We start from the raw sequence: 11,812 nt of genomic DNA on the forward strand, positions 1-11,812 counted from the left end.
CGCCACAGGATGTTTTTGTGCTGGTCGAGTGCAGTCAGGTCTGGAGTGAACCAAGGGCTATATCAGTTCTTAGTTCTGCATTTTTTGAACGGAGCATGCTTATCTAAAATGGTGAGGAAGTTACTTTTAAAGAATGACCAGGCATCCTCAACTGACGGGATGAGGTCAATGTCCTTCCAGGATACCCGGGCCAGGTCGATTAGAAAGGCCTGCTCACAGAAGTGTTTTAGGGAGCGTTTGACAGTGATGAGGGGTGGTCGTTTGACTGCGGCTCCGTAGCGGATACAGGCAATGAGGCAGTGATCGCTGAGATCCTGGTTGAAGACAGCGGAGGTGTATTTGGAGGGCCAGTTGGTCAGGATGACGTCTATGAGGGTGCCCTTGTTTACAGATTTAGGGTTGTACCTGGTGGGTTCCTTGATGATTTGTGTGAGATTGAGGGCATCTAGCTTAGATTGTAGGACTGCCGGGGTGTTAAGCATATCCCAGTTTAGGTCACCTAACAGAACAAACTCTGAAGCTAGATGGGGGGCGATCAATTCACAAATGGTGTCCAGGGCACAGCTGGGAGCTGAGGGGGGTCGGTAGCAGGCGGCAACAGTGAGAGACCTATTTCTGGAGAGAGTAATTTTTAAAATTAGTAGTTCGAGCTGTTTGGGTATGGACCTGGAAAGTATGACATTACTTTGCAGACTATCTCTGCAGTAGACTGCAACTCCTCCCCCTTTGGCAGTTCTATCTTGACGGAAGATGTTATAGTTGGGTATGGTAATCTCAGAATTTTTGGTGGCCTTCCTGAGCCAGGATTCAGACATGGCAAGGACATCAGGGTTAGCAGAGTGTGCTAAAGCAGTGAGTAAAACAAACTTAGGGAGGAGGCTTCTGATGTTGACATGCATGAAACCAAGGCTTTTTCGATCACAGAAGTCAACAAATGAGGGTGCCTGGGGGCATGCAGGGCCTGGGTTTACCTCCACATCACCCTCGGAACAGAGGAGGAGTAGTATGAGGGTGCGGCTAAAGGCTATCAAAACTGGTCGCCTAGAGCGTTGGGGACAGAGAATAAAAGGAGCTCATGCCTCCTTGCATCCTTGCAAGATGCCTAAGTCATGTTCATGCAGATTAGCAGGGACCCTGGGCATCTTTCTTTTGGTGTTTTTCAGAGTCAGTAGAAAGGCCTCTTTAGTGTCCTAAGTTTTCATAACTGGGACCTTAATTGCCTACCGTCTGTAAGCTGTTAGTGTCTTAACGACCGTTCCACATGTGCATATTCATTCATTGTTTATACTTTATTGAACAAGCATGGGAAACAGTGTTAAAAAGTTTTACAATGAAGATATGTGAAGTTATTTGGATTTTTACGAATTATCTTTGAAAGACAGTGCCCTGAAAAAGTGACCTTTTTTTTTGCTGAATTTATATAATTTTTCGCTGATATGAAAGATAGCGTCAGGGCTTTTAACAAACTTCCTCGGCCAGAAAATATTATTGTCAATTATGTGCTAACTAGCTAGCTGCCATCCTCACAAAGCGACAGGAACTCATATCTGAGAAAACGGCTAAATTGATCAAATTCCAAGCAGTTTAAAATAAATAAAAGACAGGTCAAATAATAGAGCTAAATGAAGATGCACATATAATGTAGCCACAGGGCTCCAGAGTGGGCAGCGGTCTAAGGCACTGCATCTCAGTGCAAGAGGCATCACTACAGTCCCTGGTTTGATTCCAGGCCGTATCGCATCCGGCCGTGATTTGGAATCCCATAGGGCGGCGCATAATTGGCCCAGCGTCGTCCGGGGTAGGCCGTCATTGTAAATAAGAATTTGTTCTTAACGGGTAGGCCGTCATTGTAAATAAGAATGTGTTCTTAACTGACTTGCCTAGTTAAATAAACTTTAAAAAAAATAGTTATCCTTAACACGTGTAACACCTTACACGAGAAAATTGCGTGTTTGGCATGTGACTGAAAAGTTTCATCCAATGAACGCCTTCACAATCTGCCCCGGAAGTGTAAATTGTTGCACCGGAAGATATACTGTAAAAATGCGAGTTCGTTTCGCACAGGAAAACATTTTCATTCCGTTTTGAGCTGTGAAGATGGCAAATAGGACGGTTAAAGATGCCAACAGTATACATGGAACAAATCCACAATACTTGGTAGAGAAAATCATTCGTACTCGAATCTATGAATCAAAATACTGGAAAGAAGAATGCTTTGGACTGACGGGTGAGTTGTGGCCATAGAGAATGATAGAGGCCCTGTGTGGCCAAAATGACTTTTTAGCATGGGCCGCGTCATTGAGGGCTTCCACCATTTTAAAGTAGTCAAAGTAGTCAACCGGGTGGGGATTCCTATGGGTTGTAGCCTCAATGGCACTGTCCATAGACGCAATAATAACACAGATATAAGATGAGTCCTCTAACAATCTCTATGGTCTTAACTAGCTAATGCTAGTTAGCTTGAAATACAAATACCACAAATGTAAACAGAACGTGCGCTAGTTAGCATCTAGTCAATTTTACCCTGTTACATTTGATTTGTTACTCTCAGTTGAGGTTTGTGCACATCAGAAGTAATAGCTAGTGAACTATGCCTGGTACATATTGATTATTTCTTCTCACTGGTTTCTCTCTGATCAACAGCTGAGCTTGTGGTTGACAAAGCCATGGCGCTGAAGTTTGTCGGTGGAGTTTATGGCGGAAATATCAAACCTACACCGTTCCTGTGTCTCACTCTGAAGATGCTGCAGATCCAGCCAGAGAAAGACATCATTGTAGAATTTATCAAAAACGAGGATTTCAAGTAAGTTTTGGCTTCCGGGCAGGTTGTAGTATAAGAAGCATTTCTGTATTTAGTGTTTAAAACTTTTCATTTATCACTATCTTCTAACTCCCAGCTTGACAAATGTGATTTAAAAAAAAATCGGAACCTAAATACCTTACACTCCCATTGTGGCAACCTCACTGTGATGGTTTCCACACCATAGATATGTCCGCTTGCTTGGCGCCATGTACATGAGGTTGACTGGGACATCAGTGGATTGCTACAAATACCTGGAACCACTGTACAACGACTACAGAAAAATCAAGAGTCAGAACCGAAATGGGGGTGAGTGTTTACGTGTATCGTGGAATGATTATACAATGCAAAACTGCCTACTTTTGAGTTAAATGGCAATTTCTCTTCTCACCCTCTGTTTCAGAGTTTGAGCTGCAACACGTCGATGAGTTTATTGATGAACTGCTACACTCTGAGAGAATGTGTGACATAATCCTTCCCAGGCTTCAGGTAAGTCTTCTACCCGTGTACGTGCTCACGTGCGTTGTTTCACTGACCTAGATCACTGAGTTTGTGTGTGTGTGTGTTGACTACAGAAAAGGCAGGTTCTTGAGGAGGCGGAGCTGTTAGACACGCGCATCAGTGCCCTGGAAGAAGACCTGGATGAGGTGGAGACCAGCGAAGAGGAAGATGAGGAAGAGGAGAAGGTAGTAGTCTAAACTTTATCCCCCTATCCACCAATAAACTGCCTAAGCTAACTGTACATTTGCGTAAACTTGTGGGTGGAGGAATTCTGTTTCACTGTCCATGTCTGTCTCTCTCTGCTTGTCTGTTCAAATGTCTACAGACAGAGAGAGTTCAGACCCCAGAGCCCCACAGACGGAGTTACCGAGACAACGACCGGCCTCGCCGCTCGCCCTCTCCACGCTACAGACGCAGCAGTCGTTCACCCAGACGGTAACTAACCAGCCATGCATGTATCTCAGTTTATAGTAGGGATGTAATGAATGTTTAAGATATGAGTGCATTGATCCGCGAGACCCCAAACTGATACAATTCTAGCATGCGTCAGTCATAAAATCGATTCCAACGTTACAAATCACTTCCTTTAAAAAAAAAGCTCATTACTTTCTTAAAATAACAAATCTTTTGTGACAACTGATGTCATTTTTCGATATATTGGGTAATGTTAACTTCATAACCGGGACCACAATCACTTTGTGAACTGCACTGCATGACCAAAAATTGAGGGAAGAGAAGCTCTGTAAAAACTTCCAATACCTTTTAGTTTTTTTAGACCAGGGAGAAATCTGAAGTTGTGCTATACACTGAGTGTACAAAACATTCGGTACACCTTCCTAATATTGAGTTGCATCCCCTTTTGACCTCAGAACAGTTTCAATTGGGTGAGGCATGGACTCTACAAGATGTCAGACATTCCATGTTGATGAATTAGTAGGTGGTGATTTAAGATCAAAAGTGTGGGGGCAAACATGCATGCCCCCCCCTTCTCTTATGGTTCAGTTTAGGTGCCGACATACACCAATAGATGTCTTGAAAGCTTCCTAGTTCGTAGTCATTTCCTATAACATCCTCAAGACACTAAAGATTGTGCATCCTTTTTTATTCCGTCTAGGAGGAGCAGATCACCTAAGAGACGAAGGTATGTAGCCATGTTTTCTGCTTGGATTCTTCTCTGCTGGATTTCACATTTTCCTTTGTTTGAATTCCAAACGGATGGTATTGAATATAATAACACAGAGCCTACTTGGAAGTTTTTTAAAATTATACATGAACTGAGACTTAATTCACTAGGGTCCATGTTACTTGCAAACAGTGCCCTGTATGTAATGATGCGTGCATTGCTTGTCTCTCCTTTGCACAACAGCCCATCCCCCAGGCGAGAACGTCACCGCAGCAAAAGCCCCCGTCGCCACCGCTCCCGAGAGAGACGTCACCGCTCAAAGTCCCCAGGTATCATAGCGATGGCTACCATACCGTCCTGCAACGCACAAGATTTAAAAAGTCAAACCAGTGTTTATATTTGTGCTGTGTGACATATTTTCAGCTGTACTCATTAGACTTTAAGATGTTTGGAACAATCGTTCCCCCTGCCCAGTCTGACCTCGAGCTGTCTCCATTTTGTCCCAGGGCATCACAGAAGCCACAGGCATCGCAGTCACTCCAAAACCCCAGAGAGGTGAGTGATGAAAGAAGAGAAAGATCCTCACCACTAATCAAGGATCTCCAATATTTTTTTAAAAAGCTGCTCTGTGTTCATAGTGTAGTTGAACTGTCTGAATACCATCAAATGAGAGAGGGAGACATTTTAGTGAGTATATCACCAACTTTTGTCTGTCTTCATCTCTATTCAAGGAGTTCAAAAAAGAGCCACAAGAAGAGTCGAAGAGGAAACGTGTGATCCACTTTGTATTTTGTTCTCTTTGATAGTTCCTTTTTCTGACTTGGACATTAATGTGGCCAAATTTGTACGGAATCCCTTGTATTTTGTTTTAGAAGGTAATTGCATTTTAAGATATTTTCAGACCATGTAGCAGAAAGAATCCATTTCAATTTTATTTCTAAAATCTGCAGCTCATATAGAACTGTCCACAACCCTATGTATCAGTGAATAAAGTTGCTTGGTGGTTTGAACATAAGACTGAGAATGTCATGTCTGCACAGTCTCCCTGTATGAATTTTCTGGCCAAGCAGGTTAGGGACCATGGTAACAATGGTTGTTAATCCCAATTATATTAGTTTTACCAAAACCATTATTGTAAAAACAATTGGTAATGTGATGCATCTCACTACAGAAGTTGGGACATAGTTGCATATTATTATGGATGTCTGTCATCAATGCATATAACGATGTCCTCGTTTTGAATGTGTGATTTGTTTGTGGTATGAGTTGCACCCTGAAAGTGTTAGCCACATTTATACAAATAACTTATTTTATGTGCTTTTGACAGAACATCTGTCACAAATTGCTTAACAGTAACCCGGCAGCGACCAAAGACGATCAAAACAAGACATACAGTATGTCCCCTTCAATTTGATTAACCTTTTTGATTGTTTAATTCTACTCCTTGCTCTTATTTTTTTATGTTAAGTGTATTGGATATTATAAAATAAAATCTCCTAGAGTCCAAATCAAACCCAAGATTTTATTTCTGAGCTCAGAGAGAATAACAGTTACAAAGCGCAGTGTACAGTCAAGTCCAAAGCTTTGGGTGATATCACATATTTGTTCTTGGGTGGGACTCTGTTCCGTTTTGATCTATACAAGGACACTGGATTACACTCCCAAGACAGGAGATGATAATAGGACAGTTTCACAAGGTTAGTCACATGCTCTGTTATGTGAACCCATAATAAAATGTCCCATTAGTTAGCAAGAAATTCCTGGATTTCTGCACATCTTACGTTTTTCTCTTCTCTGATCTTCCTCAACATTTTTAGACTTTACCATATTTGTTAGAATTTGGTATTTCTGCTGCCTTATGATGATCCATTGTAATCCTTAATGGAGGAATACAGGTATGTAGCGTAGTGGTTGTAGAGCAACTGTAACTTGGCTGGCTCCTGTACGCTGGCGAGTAATTCCTCATAGATCTGATGGGTTAATTCCCTTGTCAATTCTTGATTTTGCGGAGATGCTTGCAAGCTCCAGTTTGACCTTAATTGACGTCTCTGGGTAGAGTAAGACCACATCCATATAGAGACTGATGGCTTTGTTGATCAAGCTCTGCCTCAGACTGTCACCCTTAGACCATCTACCTCCTGAATTGATTTTCTGTTTGTAGGACTTTGCAAGCTGCTTTTTCAGGTAACGCACATTTGGATGTCTTTCCAGAGCCTTGTGTGCAAGGTCAATAGCATCATCATGTGAAAAGTATTGCCTGTAAAGGCAGAGTAAGGGTCTAATACCATTATAGCAGCTGACAGGCTTCTTTAAAATTTGCTTCACTAGCCATTGTGCTTCCTCTTTTCACCTGGCCACTCCTGCCAAGTCTTTAACAGGTAAACACTTGCTACATACAAGTTGTCTGGATCGTGTTCCTTGGCAAGTTTCAAGTTCTCTATAAACTCAAGACTCCTGCCTTAGAAAAGATAACTGAGTCTAGGGCCAAGACGTGGCTCGATTGCCACTCCTTTCACCCAGGCTCCATCCTAATAGCCATTTGGAAGTACTCTCTCGCTTTCTGTCTTTTGTCCTGGCCACACTTCATACGGGTCCAGGCTTTTTCAGCACATACCTCGGGGTGCAGTTCTCCCTGGGACGGTGAGGGGTAATCCTGTAGCAGTGCGTTGACCTTTATCACATATCCCTGGCTCTCTGCCAGGTTTATCCAGGTGATAGTGAACTCAGGCTAGGTTTCCATAGTGGACCAGCAGCCAAGGACCCATAGTGGACCTGCCTTATTACTGAGGCACTGCAGGGCCATGTTAGTGGAGCCCAGGGTGTGGTGTACATAAGCCCACAAGTTGTACTTCTGACCCAGCCACGGATAGCTCTCGTCGCTGCCAATGTCCTCCAGGTGATCTCTGATACTGAGCAGCTTGTACCTGCTGACCTCCAGCCCCCGGGTGAAGTGACTCTCCAGTTTAGTCCTCGGGGCTGTCTGAGTAGGGCTGGTTAAAACAAGGGTTTGAACAGGGCAATTCCATGGCAACGTAATTACATTGAGACTCAGGATGTTTCACTTTAAAATGTATACCAAACAAAAAACATTGATTTCAAAATGTAACAACTCATACAACTATGAACAAGGACGACTTTGAAAAAGTTCCAACTGGAAACTTTACAAAAACACATTTACAGGAAGAAATGTGCAGATAATGTTTGGCAACAGAATACATCTGAGGGAGATTTTACTGTAATTTTACAAAAAATTGCATCAGCATAGTTTTTCCAGTAAATGTTTGTTTATTTTATTGTACAAAGTAGACATTGTGCATAGAGTTGTATGGTTTGTTAAACTATAAAATCAATGGTTTTTGTTTGGCATACATTTCAAAGTGAAAAATTGTAGTTGCGGCGTAATTCCGTTTCGTGGAAATGAACAACATTAAACTATGTTAACATTTTAGCAGAGACTCTTATCCAGAGTGACTTACAGTTGTGAGTGCATACATTTTTGTACTTTTTCATACTGGTCCCATGTGCGAATCGAACTTGCAAGCGCCATACTCTACCAACTGAGCCACACTTTTAAGCATCAAGAGTTAATGTGACACAAGTCCATCTACATTTAGTTATTTTACATTGAAAACGATTGGATCTGCTGTTTTGTGGTAGATGTTTTATTTACAGAGTACTTCATAGTTGGGCAGTCGAGTAATTATTGTGGATGTCCCTGAGTTTCCTGGACAAGTGAGTGTCAGTAAACACAGTTATTCTGCCCTGGAATTGCATTCCCATGCAAAACTAGACAGATCGCTAATAACTGAGTCTTCAATAAAACTCCCAATGCGTTACTTTTCTTTAGAGAATATATTGAAAACGTTTGTTGTTACACTGCAAAAATACAGAAAATAATATACTGTAGTATTCAAATCACATGGACATATTGTAGCTGTACATCATACATTTCAAGTCGAAGTTGCATAAGTGCAAAGCACCTGACTTGGTCCCATGTCTTGCATGACGCCAAACCAGATAGACAATTGCCATATGAGTAGCAACTAGCCAACTCCTTTCATTACTCTACTAATGTGAAAACACCTCTGTACAATAACAAAGCATATTACACTAGAAACAGTAACAATAGTATGTTTTACAATTCGCATACATGACGCACGAGCAAACGAATACAGCTGACGGCAAACATGAAAGGCAAGTCAATTTGCATTAGTAAATGTAACCAACTAACATCGATAAGAAAGCAATTATATCAATAACAATGTTGGCATCACTAGCAATGTGATTGAATTGAACTTACAAACAACGTTGTTTTCAGCTGTTGTCTGCGTGCATGACTACTCTACTTCTTTGTAATCTATGTATGCTTGTGTTCCCTCATGTGCTTTATGTATTGATTTGTTATTAATAAATAAATAAAAATATTTTTTTAAAAATTAAAAAAAATGACTACTCTACTTCCCGTTTCATGGCATTCCTTCTAAGTACCAGAAAGCTCCACTAGGGGGCGATGAAAATCATGGAACACAATGAAAGTCCATTTAAACCATTCGTACCTTTCTCGATACATTGCAGTCAATGGGAAAATATGAATGTCACAGGCAATGTTCCTTTCAAAATGCGCACGTGCGCAGGCGCGCTGCTCACCCGGGACTGCAGCCAGAAGAAATATCAGCCAATATCAGCCACTGAGAAGCATGAGATTGAACTTCATTCAACTTTCTAGTTTTCCCCTTTAGTTAACACTATCAACTTTTCCCTTAAAAAGCAAACCAGGTAAAGAGTTTTTTTCCCGTGTTAAAGGGGTGGTGTTGTATTTTGAGACAGGCTTGAATAAATTAAGTAGCCAATAAGCAGCAGGTAGCATAATTTGTCTGAATCGCTGTAATAATGGTATGTAATTAATAATGCATTTTATTTTGTAAAGTGGTTTCTTGCATCAAACAACACATTTTCAGTCACCTCCTTGTCTGAAGGACAAGTGGATAAGACCTGCATGTTATTTTCCAAAAGTCTCATGGAATGTAGGCCTCCATGAAACACCACACATTGCCTGCTACTGTAGCCTGAATGATAGAACAGATATTTCCATGTTAAAATGTTATGGGGTGCATTTATCCATTGTTTTTGATGGTAGGCCACTCTTATAGGCCTACATTATGATCAAATAGCCACAGTAGCCTGCTACTTGGACACTACCCTACTTGGATATAAGGGTAACCTAAAGCGAGTACAGACTCAGTGTTCACTGTAAACGCTCACCAAAAGTTGCACATCATTTTCACAACGTTCACATTTACGTGTTCAGCATACCTGAAATTTCCTCAGTGCCGGAAATAATTAGAGGGAACATTGGTCACAGGGATGACGTTTTTCTCAATACATTGCAGTCAATGGGAAAAGATGAGTGTCACAGGGTTGACGTTTTTTGTTTGTTTCTCTCCTGTCTGTCTCCCACTATCTACCTCCTCTTTTTACTCTGTCATTCTCTTCTCTCTCTCCCGTCCTTCCATTTTCTTTCACCTCCTCCCCCTCTTCCCACTCTCCCCCATCTCTCTCTCCTTCCTTCCCCTCCATTCTCTCTAATCCTCCTTCTTTCCCCCTCCACCTACTCTCATCTTCCTCTTCCTCCTCTCTCTCCATCATCCCTCCTTCACCCTCTTCCCTTCCCTCACTCCCCCTACCCCTCCATACTTCTTTCCCTGCCTACCCCACTTCTCATCCCTCCCTCCCTCCCTCCCTCCCTCCCTCCCTCCCTCCCTCCCTCCCTCCCTCCCTCCCTCCCTCCCTCCCTCCCTCCCATCTCTCTCTCCACTCTCTCCCTCATCCCTCCTTCACCCTCCCCTCTGTACAACTCTTCCCCTCCCCCCTCCATTCTCTCTCCCTCCTTTCCATGCCTCCCCCTCTCTCTCCCTCCTCCCATCTTCTCTCTATCTCCTCTCTCCCACAGACAGGCTATTCGTTTCTAGAACTGCAAGACCATTGTGTCCAGTGGAGGCCAAAAGGGCTTTTGGGTCGAGTCAGGGGTGTTAATACTTATGTAAATGAGATATTTCTGTATTTCATTTCCAATACATTTGCAACATTTTCTAAAAACATGTTTTCACTTTGTCATTATGGGTTATTGAGTGTAGAATGGGTGAGATAAAAATGTGTTTAATCCATTTTGAATTCAGGCTGTAACACAACACAATGTGGAATAAGTCAAGGGGTATGGTGTCTGGTGTCTATAATACTGTATGTGATAAGCTCACATAGTTGTCACAAACTCCAAACTCCACACAGTTGTCACTGAATTGTTGGATATTCATTTCCCACTGAGCAAACCATTTCTGTATTTACAGCAGTGGTCTAGTGCCACCAGAGACTCTGGGTTTGAGCCTAGGCTCTGCCGCAGCCGGCCGCGACCGGGAGGTCCATGGGGCGACACACAATTGGCCTAGCGTCATCTGGTTTAGGGAGGGTTTGGCCGGTAGGGATATCCTTGTCTCACTAGCTACTCCTGTGGCGGGCCAGGCACAGTGCACACTAACTCCTTTGGTAGGATAGTCTTGACCGGAGCTCATCCAGTTTATTCTCCAATGATTGCACGTTGGTCAATTGGACGGATGGTAGAGGCGGGTTAAAAACTTGCAGATTAATTCTCACAAGGCATCCAGACCTGCATCCCCTGTATCTGGCGGACTACAATAGCATCGAATAGTCCCCGTGATATGCAACTGTTCAGGGAAGTCAGGAACCAATACATGCAGTCAGTCAGGAAAGCAAAGGCCAGATTTTTCAAGCAGAAATTTGCATCCTGTAGCTCTAACTCCCAAAAGTTCTGGGACACTGTAAAGTCCATGGAGAACAAGAGCACCTCCTTCCAGCTGCCCACTGCACTGAGGCTAGGTAACACGGTCACCACCGATAAATCCATGATAATCGTAAACTTCAACAAGCATTTCTCAACGGCTGGCCATGCCTTCCTCCTAGCTACTCCAACCTCGGCCAACAGCTCCGCCCCCCCCTGAAACTATCCGCCGCCATTGTCGCAACCCCTATTACCAGCCTGTTCAACCTCTCTTTCATATCGTCTGAGATCCCCAAGGACTGGAAAGCTGCCGCGGTCATCCCCCTCTTCAAAGGGGGAGACACCCTGGACCCAAACTGTTACAGACCTATATCCATCCTGCCCTGCCTATCTAAGGTCTTCGAAAGCCAAGTCAACAAACAGATCACTGACCATCTCGAATCCCACTGTACCTTCTCTGCTGTGCAATCTGGTTTCCGAGCCGGTCACGGGTGCACCTCAGCCACGCTAAAGGTACTAAACGATATCATAACCGCCATCGATAAAAGACAGTACTGTGCAACAGTCTTCATCGACCTGGCCAAGGCTTTCGACT

General features: G+C 43.0%; 1 protein-coding gene and 1 pseudogene across 1 annotated transcript; one reads left to right on the plus strand and one right to left on the minus strand.

Annotated features, from left to right (window-relative positions):
• The first annotated feature begins 2,017 nt into the window (after positions 1-2,017).
• On the plus strand, positions 2,018-5,439 carry LOC112250853 (pre-mRNA-splicing factor 38A). The gene is made up of 10 exons (XM_024421342.2): positions 2,018-2,227; positions 2,644-2,803; positions 2,988-3,109; positions 3,204-3,289; positions 3,376-3,486; positions 3,627-3,736; positions 4,416-4,442; positions 4,668-4,753; positions 4,931-4,979; positions 5,156-5,439. The coding sequence occupies exons 1-10, from the start codon at positions 2,098-2,100 to the stop codon at positions 5,199-5,201; spliced, it is 927 nt and encodes a 308-aa protein (XP_024277110.1). The 5' UTR covers positions 2,018-2,097; the 3' UTR covers positions 5,202-5,439.
• Positions 5,440-6,386: 947 nt separating this feature from the next.
• On the minus strand, positions 6,387-7,189 carry LOC112260493 (annotated as a pseudogene).
• Between the last annotated feature and the right edge of the window lie 4,623 nt (positions 7,190-11,812).

Source organism: Oncorhynchus tshawytscha, linkage group LG01 (assembly GCF_018296145.1).
Source record: "Oncorhynchus tshawytscha isolate Ot180627B linkage group LG01, Otsh_v2.0, whole genome shotgun sequence".
NCBI classification, from domain to species: Eukaryota; Metazoa; Chordata; class Actinopteri; order Salmoniformes; family Salmonidae; genus Oncorhynchus; species Oncorhynchus tshawytscha.